At 50.9% G+C, this 14,334-nt stretch overlaps 3 protein-coding genes across 4 annotated transcripts; 1 reads left to right on the top strand and 2 right to left on the bottom strand.

Moving 5' to 3' along the window:
- Positions 1 to 611: 611 nt before the first annotated feature.
- On the top strand, positions 612 to 5,747 carry RNF39 (ring finger protein 39). Its single transcript, XM_060023380.2, has 4 exons — positions 612 to 1,045; positions 2,708 to 2,730; positions 2,944 to 3,035; positions 4,547 to 5,747. The coding sequence occupies exons 1-4, from the start codon at positions 680 to 682 to the stop codon at positions 5,125 to 5,127; spliced, it is 1,062 nt and encodes a 353-aa protein (XP_059879363.2). The 5' UTR covers positions 612 to 679; the 3' UTR covers positions 5,128 to 5,747.
- Positions 5,748 to 6,218: 471 nt separating this feature from the next.
- Positions 6,219 to 8,821, bottom strand: PPP1R11 (protein phosphatase 1 regulatory inhibitor subunit 11). The gene is made up of 3 exons (XM_060023381.1): positions 8,544 to 8,821; positions 7,592 to 7,700; positions 6,219 to 7,152 (listed from the first exon to the last, which is right to left on the bottom strand). Exons 1-3 carry the CDS (start codon positions 8,610 to 8,612, stop codon positions 6,950 to 6,952), a joined length of 381 nt encoding a protein of 126 aa, XP_059879364.1. The 5' UTR covers positions 8,613 to 8,821; the 3' UTR covers positions 6,219 to 6,949.
- A 2,276-nt stretch (positions 8,822 to 11,097) lies between these two features.
- POLR1H (RNA polymerase I subunit H) lies at positions 11,098 to 14,264 on the bottom strand. Of its 2 annotated transcripts, none has more exons than XM_060023390.1 (5): positions 14,246 to 14,264; positions 13,847 to 14,002; positions 13,516 to 13,616; positions 13,209 to 13,318; positions 11,098 to 11,326 (listed from the first exon to the last, which is right to left on the bottom strand). In XM_060023390.1, the coding sequence occupies exons 2-5, from the start codon at positions 13,980 to 13,982 to the stop codon at positions 11,302 to 11,304; spliced, it is 372 nt and encodes a 123-aa protein (XP_059879373.1). In that variant the 5' UTR covers positions 13,983 to 14,002; positions 14,246 to 14,264; the 3' UTR covers positions 11,098 to 11,301. The 2 variants fall into 2 exon arrangements, with proteins under 2 accessions (XP_059879373.1, XP_059879372.1); XM_060023389.1 differs by having other exon boundaries at positions 14,122 to 14,260.
- Between the last annotated feature and the right edge of the window lie 70 nt (positions 14,265 to 14,334).

The raw sequence follows: 14,334 nt of genomic DNA, 5'->3' as shown, positions 1-14,334 counted from the left end.
GTGTCCTCAAGCCCTTAATAGGTAAGGCAGAAAGATGGAGAGGAGAGAGGCCTCTGGAATGCCAGCCACACACCAACACTCAGAGGCCTGCCAAAGCCGCACAAACCAGGATCCCTGCTTCCTGGCCCCAGGCCTCCAGATGTAGGTGTGCCAGCCACCTAGAATGACATACCCTGGCGATGTGGGCACACATGCCAAAAGCGAGCCGGGGCGCCCTGCCCACCTGTACACAGCAGGCCAAGGGGGAGGCGAGATTCGAGCAATTCGGGGGGGGCGGTGACGGGGGCTACCCACCCCACACCTTGATACCTTGCTCCCAGAGCGTCCCCTAGCGAACACCTCCTTGGCTCGAGACCTAGATGTCCCTTCCACCCTCCTCCTCCAAACCTCACGGGGAAGCGGGAGAACCAGATGGGGTGTTACGCAAGCCCTGATGTTTACCTCCCGCAGGGGCCTCCTCCCTCCCTATAAAGCCTGACGTAGTGAGGAGATTGGCGGAGACAGACTGGTTGAAGAGAGAGGCGATTCCAGGAGAGCGCCAGAAAGCGTCAGAAAGTTAATGTGGGAGGCGGAGAGAGGGGCAGCGACGCAACCAGCAGCAGAGGCGCTCAGCCACCTGAGTAGCCCGAAGGTGGTCGCGACGGTCGCGGAAGGGACGGCGCCCGGACGCTGGCTCCCCATGGAGGCATCCGAGTCGCTGGGCCGGGGACTGGTGCAGCGCCTGGAGCAGCTAGCGACGTGCCCGCTGTGCGGGAGCCTCTTCGAGGACCCGGTGCTCCTGGCGTGTGAGCACAGCTTCTGCCGCGCGTGCCTGGACCGCCGCTGGGGGACCCCGCCGCCTCCCGGCTCCGAGGCGCCCCCCACCGCCTGCCCGTGCTGCGGCCGGCCGTGCCCCCGCCGCAGCCTGAGGTCTAACGTGCGGCTGGCGGTGGAAGTGCGGATCAGCCGCGAGCTGCGGGAGAAGCTGGCCGAGCCCGGGGCCCGAACTGGGAAACGCCGAGGGGGCCGCATCCCCACCATGGGCTGCCTGGCCCCGCACGGAGAGGTGAGGCAGGGGTGCGCTTCGCGCGTCCGCAGCTGTCGGCCGAAGGGGCCATCCGCGGGCTCCCTGGGGAAGCGGGGAATGTCACCTCCCGAGCTGGGGCCCTTCTCGAAGTTTAGGCAAAAGATGGAGCTGGGGAAAGAAAAGCAAAGGACGGGGGGGCGGCAGCTGTCAAGTGAGAGATGCCGGGAGAGAGTTGACGCTTTGCCCAGAGCGAAGCTGGACGGATGCCTGAGTCTTGGGAAAGGGGCTGGAGGGAAGGGGTTGGGGCACCAGACAGAACAGGAGGAGACCCCTAAGGCCCGGCGAAGAGCGCGGGAACTGGGAGGCTGGGAAAAGACGCCGCTAGGCGCCCCGGAGGCGGAGGCCAGGCGGAGGGGAGGGTGCTGGGTGCCTGGGAGGTTGGTGAGGGAGATCAGAAGTCGCTCAGCGGAGGAGAAGCAGGAGGGAGGATGGACAAAAAGCTGGAGTGGAGGGGCGGGGAAGGAGGCGGCTGTCACAAGTTGGGAAGAAGGGAGGGAGGCAGATCCAAACTCCCCTGCCGTGTCGTGGGGTGGGTCCCCGGGCTCCGGCCTGGGCCTTGCTGTGTTGTTATTGTTATCCTCCGCTCCTCCCAGGGCCCCAGGCAGAGGCGGCCACGGGTGGAGGCAAGGTCCGGGAAAACAGACGTTGGGACCTCTGGCTCCTCTCCACATCCCACCCTGATCACCCACCCACCTAGCCTCCCGCGTCCCTCCTGGGCCCTGACTCTTTGGCCGTCAACCAACCCCATTCCCTTGCCGACCCCCAGGCGCCCCGCATTCCCGCCTGGCTTCTCGCCAGCAGCCGAGCTGGTCTCGAGTCTTGCTTCCACCCTTTGAAGTCTACATATACCTAGTCTAGGTGTAATTGGCATAATTAGGCAAATTGCCTTTCCTCTCTCCCCTTCAACACCCTACGGGTCTGCCCCAGTCTTTCCCACTAGACTGCGAAGCCGGAAGAGGGAATCCTAGTTTTTGGATGGGGAGCATCCAGCGCCCTCTCCTGGCTCTCATGGTACCCTGCAGATCTGCTGGGCCTTCTGGGACACATCCAAGTCCAGCTGCTTCCTTGGTCAGGGTAGAGAGACACAGAACAAAGGGCCCTATAAACGACACTGGGCTTTTATGGCAAGAGGAGAAGCAGCTTTATTATAAGGATTTTATAAATGAACTCTTAGCCTAAGGACTCTAAGTATGTGTTTGGTCTGTGTGATGGAGGAGGCGGGGGATGTTTATCTGGGATACACCCTCAGTAAGGTGGATAAGGATGGGGGCCACTGAGAAAGGGAAGGGGGGCGGGCTGGGAGGAAACAAGGAACGGTGAGGACTCTGGGGGCAAGAAAAAAGCCTGGATGAGGCTGGGGAAGGGGAACTGAGAGGCTTTGCGGCACGGCAAAGGGAGGAGGACGGTAGGGGTGGAGTTAGAAGGATGAGAAAGTGGTGACTGAGAGGAAGGAAAGGTCATGAAAAGGGAAGGGGGAGAATGAGAGGAAAAGGGAGCACAGGGGATAAAGAGGTGAGATCAGTCGGAGATGCGAGGAGGGACCTCACCAAATCAGACCCAGCTACCTGAGGAGGTGGGGGAAGAGCTCCCCACAGTATGAAGCCCAGAGCTCACATCCATGTTTTTTTCTGCCCACCCCAGGATACAAAGAAGACATGGAGAAGGTGAGTTCCATGTTTACTGTTTTTTCTTTTCCACTATCAGCTGCCACGTCCATCTTCTTACAGGAGCCACACCTTTGTCCCCACTCACAGACAGGTTTTGTGGGTGTGGCCTCACCCTTTTCTGCTCCAGAGGTGTGAGTGGGATAGAGGTGGGGACATCAGAGGGCAGAGGGTGTCTACCAATTTCCTGACCCTTCTCCCTCATCTATCCAGGTTTGATGCCCCAACTCCCAAGTCATCTAACTCAGAGGACGATCTCCCTGAAGATTACCCAGTGGTCAAAAACATGCTTCATAGACTGACGGGTAAGGAAGGCACAAGGGAGGGAACTAAATGAGAGGCTGTTTTCAGTTTATTCCCTTTCCTCTCTCAAATATGATCAAGTCCTTTTTGATGTCTGTATTAGTTTCCTAGGACTGCCATAGGAAAGCATTGCACACCGAGTGGCTTAAACAATAGAAATTTATTGTCTCATGGTTCTAGAGGCAGAAGTTAAATGATTCTAGAGGTAGAAGTCAAGGTGTCAACATTGTTGGTTCCTTCTGGGGGCTGAGAGGGAGACTCTGTTCCAGGACTCTCTCCTAGCTTCTGATAGCCTCAGGCGTTCCTTGGCCTGTGGATGGCATCTCCCTGTCTTCACAGCATCTTCTCTCTATACACACTTGTCTTTGGGTCCAAATTTCCCCTTTTTATAAGGACACTGGATATATTGGATTGGGGTCCACCCTAATGACCTCATTTTAACTTGATTACCTCTGTAAAGATTCTATTTCCAAATACAGTCAAATTCTGAGGTATTGGGGGGACTTCACAACTTTCGGGGGGGAACACAATTCAACCTATAAGGTCTATCCTTCATTCCTCACATTCCAGCTATTCTCTCCTCTTACCTGTTCATACACTCACACAACAGACCCCTGGGGGTCAGCTGCTTCTGGGGAATCCCTGCTGCCACCACTTCTCATCACTCCCTTCCAGAAGTGTCCCAGGATTCCCGCGTCTCCTTGCCCCTGAGGCTCTGGGCCTTCTCTGCAGCTTCTGGGGAGTTCCTTCCATCACTTCCAAGGCTGCCCTCTGCCCTTCTTTAAACTGCCTAGAGAAGGTACTCCGCCCTCTTGGTCACCTACCATCCAACCCAACCCAGATTGCTTCTAGCACCCCTAATCCAGAAATCTTTCCTCAAAGCATCCCATACACACAAGGCCAATGATTAGTTCTTTCTGGTCCCTTTGGCTATCACCACCTTCTCTCTCCTCTGCCCTGCGCTCCCTATAGAAATAGGCCTGTCTACTCCCACCTGTTCCTGCGGGTGGTGGGCTGGTTTCTCAGGATACTTGGATTTCTCCCTCTGGCCCTCCCCTCTATCACGTGCGGTACTGGTATCTGGTATCAGTCTTCCTCTTTAGCTCCATCTTCTCCATCCTGTTGACCCAGCTCCCACCCCCCCCACCCCCACCCCAGATGCTGCAGATTGAGGTATCAGTCCTCACCCTCCCTAGAAGTCAGACGAGCCTCACTCTGCCGCCAAGCCCGCAAACCCGGGCAACCCCTCCTTCAGTCTCTGCGCTGTGCCCCCTGCCCTGGGCCAGCAGGGTCCTTCTCCAAGTCCAATTCTCCAGAAGGAAGTGGCCCATCAGCGCAGGCTGGGTCTTGCCCAAGCCTGCTCTTCGTATGCCTTCACCCTCTTCGGTCCTACAGCAGCCTTTTGAGCTGCTGTGGGCCTCTTGTGTACCCTCCGCACATCCTCTCCATCCTATCCCTCCTCTGATTCGGAAAGCCAGCTCACACGGTCCTCCCCCTGCTTTCTCCTCTCCAGCCGACCTGACCCTGGATCCTGGCACCGCTCACCGCCGCTTGCTGGTCTCCGCGGACCGCCGCAGGGTCCGACTGGCCCCACCGGGGACACCCGCACCCCGCGACGGCCCGGGGCGCTTCGATCAGCTCCCGGCGGTGCTGGGCGCGCAGGGCTTCAGGGCTGGCCGCCACTGCTGGGAGGTGGAGATCGCCGACACCGCCTCCCGCGGAGACTCTTCCGGGGAGGATAAGGACGACGGGGAGAGCCGCTATGCCCTGGGCGTGGCCGGGGAGTCGGTGCGACGCAAGGGCAGAGTAGGCCTATGTCCCGCGGAGGCTGTGTGGGCCGTGGAGGATCGCGGCGGCCGCCTGTGGGCGCTCACGGCCCCGGAGCCCACCCCGCTGGGCGGCGCCGGGCCCCAGCCGCGGCGCATCCGCGTGGACTTGGACTGGGAGCGGGGCCGCGTGGCCTTCTACGACGGCCGTTCCCTGGACTTGCTCTTCGCCTTCCAGGCGCCCGGTCCCCTGGGTGAGCGCGTCTTCCCGCTGCTGTGCACCTGCGACCCCCGCGTCCCCCTCTGCCTCGTGCCAGCAGAAGGCTGAGAAGCTCACCCACAACCCTTATTCTGGCTTGGTCAGAAATAAGGCTGCTTCCTCTTGGGCACGGAAATCCTTACTCATTCCAGGCATCATGTCCACGCCCATTGCCGGTGTATTGATAAGCACCCCTGCACCTACATTGTCTGTTTTCTTCCAGATAGTTAGGACCTCAACTGGCCTCCAGTTTCCGCATCCATGCCCGAAGCTTAATTCATTCCTGCTCCCCCCACCAAATCTTGGGATGCTTCTCTCCCTTGGTTACCCCAGTACTTCCCAAGGGATCTCTCCCCTTCTATCTTTCCCGGGCCTGAATTGGGGAACAGGTCCTGCCCCATCAGTACTGGTAATTGGCCCATGTTTAATACACAGAGGCCCTGCCTGTCAAACATTTACCTCCCACCCCTGCCTCTCCTCCTGGCAAAGAAGGGCCCAGTGCCCTCTCCACAGGTCTGAGGGTTGGGCTTCCCTGCCTCGTCCATTCTGAGGTTTCTCCTCAAGAGAAACAAAAGCCTCCTCCCCCAAAACAAGAGGCTTGACTCTGGCCTGGGCCTTAGGGCCCTCTTTTTGGGGGAGAAGGGGACAGGCCAGTTTTACTCCACCATGGCGGCTTTCTATGCTTACAGTCTTTTCCCATTAAGAACCTTCCTAAAACCTCCCCCCTGCACATACAACAAGCAACCAATGGTGCTACCTCTCCTTTCCTCAACCTGGGAATGGCCCAGACACCCCAAATTCACCCTTGTATATAGCCTCACTTCTTTCCCCATATGTATAAATGGGCCCGTATTTAACACATTTTGTGATGTTGGGTTATTTATTTTGTGCATCTGTGGCAATAAATGAGATCTCAGTGGTAGTATGGATTTGACTGATCTCTGCAACTGTGCATGGCAAGAGGCCTGGAAAATGATATCTAGATCCCAGTAAGGGGTGGGGAAGGCCAGGACATCTGGGCTGGCAGAGACATCAAAGCCTAGGAAGGAAGGGGTGAGAGTACATCTCTGCTCCCTCCCTGTTCCTTCCTCTCCCAGGGACGCAGGCCCCTGGGACCGTGTTGGATCTGTCTCCTAAGCTGGAAGACCAAAGGCTGAGGAGATAGTTGGCTCTAAGTGACCAGTCTTGAAGCCAGCTTTGTCAGAAACCCTAAGTCACACGAGAATGGTGAGGGGAGAAGACATGACTATTTCTTTTTCCATTTCCCATTCTCCCAAGGTGAGAATGACAAAGACCTCTCTCTCTCCTAACTCCTCTTAAGGGCATGACAGGAGTGGGCAGGAGAGGAGGGAAAGGGCTAGGAGCCCTGAGGTCTCACATAAGACCTCACATCCCACAGGCAAGGACTAAGAGTTAGGATGACATAAATACATTAGTGGAAAAGCTCTAAGCCAGGATTAACAAGCATAGCTGGGGCAAGATTGCCTGGAATCTGACTAGGACCCTGGCAGTGAAAGCTGGGGCTGTTGGAAACCCAATTTAACTGTTTGGAACTCAAGTAGAGAGTGCAAGGGGCCAAGATAATTAGATCACAGGACAGGTAGTTTGGCAGTGAGAACAAAGGGAAAAGACTGGGACCAAGATGCCTGGATCCCTGAAGAGAGGAGGCAGAAATGAGGGCTGGGGGAACCCAGAAGCCTGGGTTCTGGAATAGCAGCAAGTCAGAATTCCAGGATCTCTGTCCACCCTCCTCCCCCTCTTCCCTCTATCAGGCAGAGGAGAGGGGAGGAGGGGGCTGGAGAAGGGACCAAACCATGGGTTAAGTCCCCGAGTAGCCACATGAATACATTCAGGGCCAGACAGACACAGGAATGGTGGGGCAGAGAGGAATTTAGTGCTGCATTGGCCCTGGAGGGGGCTGGGAGGGGTCAGGAGGCTGGGGAGGGGTGGTGGGGCTTGGTCCTGGGGTTGAATGACGCCGTCCTTTGCGGTGGCCCCGTACACAGTGTGTATGACCACAGCCCTCCTCTTCCTCCTCGTCACTCTCCGTGGAGCTCTCGCCAAAGGCCCGAGGTTTCTCATAAATACAGCAGCCTGGATTTGGAGGGAGGAGCCCAGTTAAAAAGGAGGAAGAGATAAGATGGAGCATCAGTTCCATTCCCATTGGATCTCAGTAAAAATCCCTACTTTCACCATTTTCTCCTCCTACCTTCCAGGAACCAACTTCCCCAGGCCCACACCCTGGGACTCAGACACCCAACTCCCTCGTCCTTTCCAGCCAGGAATCCGAAGCTCCACTTCTCCCACCTCAGATACCTCTTGACTTTAAGCTTTGGCACATCCCAATTCAAGCCTCTCCCTACCTCTGTTCCTCTAACCTTAACCTTCTCTCCCTGATACCGGAGAACCACCAGGACAGCCACAGGATTGTGAGCATCTGGGGGCTTCGGGAAGGTCAGTGAATGTAAGAAAGCAGAAGACATGCTGAGGGGAGCCAGGACTCCAGGGTTACTGTGGGCCAACAATTACTCACATTTTGATGAGCGGCGGCCCATGTGTTCGTTGTCCACAGTGTCACTCGTCCATTCCACCTTTTTCTCTGGTTTCCGTTTCCGAAGTTTGATGGTTAGGCTCCGGTTCTCCTGGAACGTTAAGAAGGATGGCCATACCTAGCTAGTCCCCTCCTATTAACCTTTCCCACTTCCTCCCGGGGGCCTCCTCTCTTCCCTTCCCCCACTCAATCAGGATCAGACATAGTGCCAGAGGAGCTGAGGGCTGGGAGAAGATAAAATAGAACAGATTTTTGGCCTCAGGGAGTCCCTTGAAGAATCATGAAGTATTATTTCCTGTTCTTGGTAACCACTAGTATACAGAGAAACCTATTCCCCAGCATCCTGGCATCTCTAGTAACTATTACTCTAAACTCCCTTAGTCCAAGGGTTATTAAACCCAACACAACCTTCTCCCTTTGAAGGCAGCTTAAGTTGTTTTTGCAAAAATACTACATTTTTCTCTATTTATATCTCCTCTGATTTTTCAAAATACTATCTTCATCTCCCTTTTCTTGTTCCCTCATTCCCTCTGCTTCCTTTTACAATCATTCCTTCAACAAATATTTACTGATAAGTATGGTTCCAGTCAAATTCCCCTGCAGCTGGCCTCCAACCATGCTTTCTCACACAGCCCTTCATTTACCCCCAGCACATCCCTTGCTCCTTAATCTCCAAATTCCCGTTTTTTCATTACTTATACACACCACCACTCCAAGAAGCATCACCTATATCCTAACTCTATTGCTGGTCTCTTGACCAGCCTTCTGCACCAACTCTGACACACCCCAAATCTCCCAATACCTTGAGATTCTCCCAACCCCACTTCCTCCCATATCCCCAGGCCCAGCCCCTCCAGCAACTCTCCAAAGCGCTATCCCTTCCCTCCCGGTATCTCCCCAACCCCTAAACAGCACCGCCCCCCGCCTTTCTCACGGGCTCGGTTGTCACGGTAACCGTTGTCTCAGTGACGGTCTCACTCAGCCCGGCCCCTGCCTCCGCCATGGCTAAGGCTGAAGAGAGGGCGGAGGGGAGGAAGGGGGATGAGGCACCCTTCTGTCTTTTCTGTGTCTCTGAGGTCTAAGACAATCGGTATCGGATTCAGATTAGTAGCCAGGATCCTCCACCTTCTTTTTTCCCCCTCTTCCTGGGCCTCCGCTGCCCCACCCCTGGGGATAACCTGTCCAACCCCACTTCCGGATCTCCGCTTCCGGGTGTGTGACGCATTCTGTGGTCCCCCTTTTCCCTTCCTGGCACTAAATGTGTCTAAGCTCAAGGTCGCCGGATTAGTTCCGCCGTAATGCGACAGTGCGCAGGCGCCGCAAGAAGGCTACACAACTTTGGCGGAAGGGGCGTCACTGCGATGTGGAAGCAGGGGCGGAGCGAGCAAGTGCAGCACGCGCATGCGCCACAGAGATTGAGCTGGAACCTGCGGTCAAGGAGGGTAGAGTTGGGCTTGGCGCTGCAGACTGGTTACCGCACGTGGTTCAGATGTCCAGTAGCTGAGTCCATCCCACCCCCATCCCTTGGCTGTGTGGGAGCGCCGAGAAAACAAAGGGGCAATAATAATGATCCTACCACGGCCTAGCTTCGTTTTCTTATTGTTTCGTTTGGGAATTAAAGAATCGAGACCTGGGAGCAGTTAGAAACACACTTGATTAGGAATCTGGGTTGGGCCCCTCTGGTGGCGCAGTGGTTAAAAATCCGCATTGCCAATGCAGGAGACACGGGTTCGTAGCCCTGGTCCGCGAAGATCCCACATGCCGCGGAGCAACGAAACCTGTGCACCACAACTACTGAGCCTGCACGCCTACTGAGTCTGCATGCCTAGAGCCCGTGCTCCTCAACAAGAGAAGCCACCGCAATGAGAAGCCCATACACTGCAACGAAGAGTAGCCCCCGCTCGCTGCAACTAAAGAAAGCCCGAGCGCAGCAACGAAGACCAAACGCAGCCAAAAAGAGCAAAACAAATACTGTATGCAGCCAAAAATAAAATTTTAAAAATAAACAAATTTATAAAAAAAAAAGAATCTGGGTTTTAATCCTCGCCCTCTGCCTGTAGGTGTTCGAGCAGGGCGCTTAATGCGTCTTCAACTTGGATTTTTTCCTTTCACTGTGCTGTAACTTGAAGATGGAGGAGCATAAAACACTCACACCCTGCGTTTTAGCTCCCAGTCTAATGGGAAAGACTGGCATAAATACTAACAGAAATATAAGACATTGGAATATTAACATAGATGTAAGTCTCATCTATGAAACTGAATTTAGTTACATACTGCCTACCCTTGCTCTGGGGTGGAGATGAGTAAGATTAAGCACAGAAATTGTCATAAGTTACAATATAGGCCAGTTTATAAGATAAAAATATGTGTTTGTTTCTCAGGGAGCACAAGAGTGGCAAAAAGAGAACAGGAAGGCAGACAAATGGGTTTTTTAGGTAAAGAAAGCAGCTTACGAAGTCGTAGTTGTGCGCACTGAAGGAAATGCAGTTTAATACTGAAGGGATGTAAGGGGAGTTCCAAATGGTGATTGACAGGTGGGCGTGGTTATATAAGACGCCCTGTATGCTTTGCTAAGAAACTTGCACTTTATCCAGTCGGTGAAAGGCTTAAAGCTGGGTAGATACATGAACAGATTTGTTTTAGATTTCAGGAGTGAGGCAGGAGAACTGTTCAAACATACAGTGGAGAAAACTGCCCTGCCCATCCCTCCACGTTGCTGTGGGATCAAACAAGACAGTGTATGTTAGAGAGCTCGCAATATATAAAGGGCCGCACAATTACAAGATGATCGTTACCATCACCTCTTGGTCGCCATTTAAACCAAGGAATGCAGGAATCAGCATTCCCAGACTGAAATTTGAATGTTTATTGTGCCTGGACTAAGCATTTGCTTCCCTTTTAAGTTTCTGGTTTGAACTGAAAAAAGCAAGATACAACTCAGCATGTATAGTAAATCCCATTAAAAAAAAACCCCAAATATCTCTGTGGAATGGGATTCCTTTTGAGTTTTACTTTTTTCTTTCTACCTTTCTATATATGAATCTATTACAATGTAAAATATATATACATATATTACATTTATCTCAAGAGCAATAAAAAAAATTTCCAAAGTGTCCCCCTGTATCTCTGAGTGTCAGATTGTTTTATTGTCCAGACTTACATATCAACTGAATCTGGTTAAGTTTTCTGTTGAACCTCCCACTATCCAAACTCCCACTCTTTGTTTCCCTAAACTCAGGAACCAAATAGATTTAGATAATGAGGGAGTACTTATAAATGCCTTTTTATATTAACCTCATTCCTGGCTCCATTTTTATTTCCTTGTTTTTTTGTTTTATTTATTTTTTTCTCTTTTTCTTTTTGTTGTACTAATTTATATTCTCTTTTTGTAGCTGATATATTTGTTGAAAGGAAAAATATATCTCTCTAAGCTAACAAAAATTTCTTTTGGAAGAAGACAGATTATAAATAACATACATACGTCTGGCTCTTATAGAAAACTATAACTTTAATAAAGGAAACTCAACTAGGGTAGGAGTACTCTGGGGACAACGGTAATCCCCACATGATGATCTGCTTTTCCTCTGGGAGCAAAACACCGCAATCAGGAGATGGACAAAGGATCTAAGAACCCAGTATCTTTCACCTTCCAAGGAAGAGAAGGAGAGATTGTTGAGTCGCTCAGAAAAAAATCAAGAGTCTTCCTTCTCCTGGAACCTATAGAGAAAGAAAGGACTTGTTATATTGACCCAACGAAGAAGTTCTAGCAGTGTAAGATAAGACAATCAATTAAATAATCAAGAAAGACTTTCATTTATGACCGTGGAGGACTAGTTCCCCTAAACAACCCTCCACAAATTCAAGACAACTAAAAATGTTGGGATTAAAAATATATCTTGCAAATTATGAAGTATGCCAAGATTTCTTAGGAAAACAAAAAGCACTAGCCATAAAAGAAAAAAGGATAAACTAGAACTCATAAAAATTAAAAACTTCTGGTCATTAAAAAAAATAAAAAGTTAAGAAAACAAATAGGTCAGACTGGGAAAAAAATATTTGCAAAAGGCACATCTAACTATAAATATTTTTAATCCATTGGTGAGAAGGCAAGAAAGTAAAGGCAACCTTCACACTGGCTGAAATGATATAAAACCAGGAATCTAGACAGGTAAGTTAAAACTGAAGCCCCTGCTACCATGGTGCCCTTGCTGTTTTGATAGCCACATGGGTGAACTAGAGACAAACCTACAATGTCTGATAGGAGATACTCTGAATAAGTTTGAGACCCCCAAAGGGCTACCTCTTTGTATAAAAGGGAACAAGAAAAAAAAAAAATCCAACTCTTCAGAAGAGGAATTTGACTGTCTCACTAGGTAGAGGGAGAAAAAAAAAATCTCCCCTGAGAATTTCTAACCAAAAGCTGGCCTTTACATTGGATTTGCAGTCCAAATTCATACTACCTGTGTGCTCCAAAAAACATGAAGCTGAAAATTTATTTAAAGTGATTCTAGCTTGTTAGCACCTCAAGACACCTGAACAGGAAACACAAATGCTAAGAATACAGCTTTCACCCCAGGCCTCAAAGAATTCCATAGTCCAAATTCTAAAAAATCTGAGCTTATCATCAAAAATCACAAAAGAAAAGAAGCACCATGAGAGTCAGTAGAAATAACAGATGGCAGCATCAGACCCACAAAAACTGTGGGTATGAGAATTAGCAGACAGAATATAAATATCATGTTTAGTATATTTAAATGTAATATATATTTTAAGAATAAAAGGAACAATTTAAAATATGATTAAATAAGTGTGAATTATTAAAATGAGGAGGGAATTTGAAAAATAATGAAGTAGAACTCAAAAAAATTTTTTTAAGTAACAATAATTGAAATAAACTGAAGACAGAATTAGTGAACCGGAAGAAAGACCAGAAGAATTTACCCAGAGGCAGAATAAAAAGAGATGGAAAATATAAAAGACAGGGTGAGAGAAATGGAGGATAGAAGATAAGGTCTAATAAACAACTAATTAATTAGAGCTCCAGAATGTGAGAATTGAGAACATAGGGGAAAGGCAATACTCGATAAGATATGGCTGATAATTTTCCAAGGTTGCTGGAAAAAAAAATCAATCCTTACTTTCAGAAAGCCCAACAAATCCCAAACACAATAAATAAAAGGAAGCCACATCTTGATATATTGTAGTGAAACTGCAGAACACCAAAGAGAAAGAGGAGTTCTTAAAACTATTCCGTGTTCTTTAAATCACTCAAGAGTAATTCTCACCAAAGTAAAACTAAGTTGAGTGCAGTGGAAGATTCCAACATAACACACTGATCACCAAGCAATACTTGCCTTCTGTATTTTTTTCTTTCCTTTTAAATATCTTAAAAGCTTTAATTCACTGGGTATAAAAAGGATAAAAAAACTGTAATTAAAAAAAAAACAAGACCACAAATCTCCCTATTACTTGAACTGTACAGAAATGAGGGATGGGACCAAAGGAAACAACTGTTTATCAGTACAAAAGGTAAATCGCTGGATTTGTTTAGGTAGCAAACAGACTGAGAAAGGGCGGAGGGGAGGGAAAGGATACGCACTTGCAGTTGGTACAGGTGTAGAAGACGGTCTGCCCTTCATCAGCGGAGCGCATCTGTCTGGTGTGGTATGCCATTCCCTCGTGCCCACATCGAGAGCAGCGCCTGTCAACCTGGGAAGCAACTGGTGGGTTAATAATTCCCCCTACTGACCACAGACATCAGGCTATCACACTCCTCAGACACTGCTGTTTTAAAGACCCCTCTTCCCTCTTAGAATTGGGTACAAAACACTCCAGATCTGTGCAATACCCCCTTCGTTTCTTTCCCACCCTCCTAACGGGGCCAGTCCTCCATGTCACTCACTTACCACGGGTCCCTGGAACTCAGGTCCTTCCTCCATCGACACGGGCATGGCTGTTCCCAGTTTGTGGAACACAAATGAGGTCTTCACAACCTTCGCCTCAAAGTCTGCGCAGGCAGTAAGAGTTGGTTTGGAGAGGGCTGACACCCACAACTCCCTCTCTGTTTGGCCAGGAGGCCTTATATTCTTCCCTTCAGATTTCGACCCAAGACCAAAAGTGCCTGATACCCTGCTTTAGGGTCCCCCTCTTCAATCCAACCGATCTTGAGGTCCTAAAGCCTCTGACCCTTCCACGCTGGGCCCTCTGCCGGGGCCGCTGCGTACGAGCCCCCCTCACCTCGCACGTTGATGGAGAAGCCACAGCGAGTACACGCGACCGTATCCTGAGCTCCGGGAAGAGGCAGGACCGAGCCGCAATCCGGACAGAAATCCAGGTCAGACTGAAAGCTGGAGCAGGTGCTGGCGAGGTCCATGATGGACGGGAGGTCGAGGGCTGGGAAGGGGACGAGAGTATTAATAAAAGAAAGAGAGTAACTCCCTCCCCACTGAAGGGTCCTTCCTATTCTGTCCCTGGACCTAAGCATACAGAACCCGAGCCCTTCTCCCACGCACGCCTTGTGCCTCTGCAACCAAGGAGCCCAAATATCCGGAATTCCAAGCCCGGGTCCGGTACTTCGACTTGGGGGCTTATCTGGGGCTGGCATGAGCGGCCTGCTAGCTCCGCGGGCTAGAGGACCTGCTCTACGCGGCAGCGGAGCAGTGAGAGCACGGCGGGCTAGAGCGTCGATGCGTCCCGCCTGACGATTGGCTGTGACGTCATAATTA

Source organism: Delphinus delphis, chromosome 10 (genome assembly GCF_949987515.2).
Source record: "Delphinus delphis chromosome 10, mDelDel1.2, whole genome shotgun sequence".
Classification (NCBI taxonomy): domain Eukaryota; kingdom Metazoa; phylum Chordata; class Mammalia; order Artiodactyla; family Delphinidae; genus Delphinus; species Delphinus delphis.
The sequence above is the reverse complement of the archived record's forward strand: the minus strand, read 5'-3'. Positions and strand labels throughout refer to the sequence as shown.

What these genes read in the sequence shown, in the direction of transcription:
- RNF39 (XM_060023380.2), top strand. Translation starts at nt 680, where the DNA reads ATGGAGGCATCCGAGTCGCTGGGCCGGGGACTGGTGCAGCGCCTGGAG. An exon ending in ACAAAGAAGACATGGAGAAG is followed by an intron (nt 2,731 to 2,943) that starts GTGAGTTCCATG and finishes TCATCTATCCAG; the next exon opens with GTTTGATGCCCCAACTCCCA. An exon ending in CATGCTTCATAGACTGACGG is followed by an intron (nt 3,036 to 4,546) that starts GTAAGGAAGGCA and finishes TCTCCTCTCCAG; the next exon opens with CCGACCTGACCCTGGATCCT.
- PPP1R11 (XM_060023381.1), bottom strand. Translation starts at nt 8,612, where the DNA reads ATGGCGGAGGCAGGGGCCGGGCTGAGTGAGACCGTCACTGAGACAACG. An exon ending in TTACCGTGACAACCGAGCCC is followed by an intron (nt 7,701 to 8,543) that starts GTGAGAAAGGCG and finishes TTAACGTTCCAG; the next exon opens with GAGAACCGGAGCCTAACCAT. An exon ending in GGGCCGCCGCTCATCAAAAT is followed by an intron (nt 7,153 to 7,591) that starts GTGAGTAATTGT and finishes CTCCAAATCCAG; the next exon opens with GCTGCTGTATTTATGAGAAA.
- POLR1H (XM_060023390.1), bottom strand. Translation starts at nt 13,982, where the DNA reads ATGGACCTCGCCAGCACCTGCTCCAGCTTTCAGTCTGACCTGGATTTC. An exon ending in CTTCTCCATCAACGTGCGAG is followed by an intron (nt 13,617 to 13,846) that starts GTGAGGGGGGCT and finishes CTGCCTGCGCAG; the next exon opens with ACTTTGAGGCGAAGGTTGTG. An exon ending in TACACCTGTACCAACTGCAA is followed by an intron (nt 11,327 to 13,208) that starts GTGCGTATCCTT and finishes CTTTCTCTATAG; the next exon opens with GTTCCAGGAGAAGGAAGACT.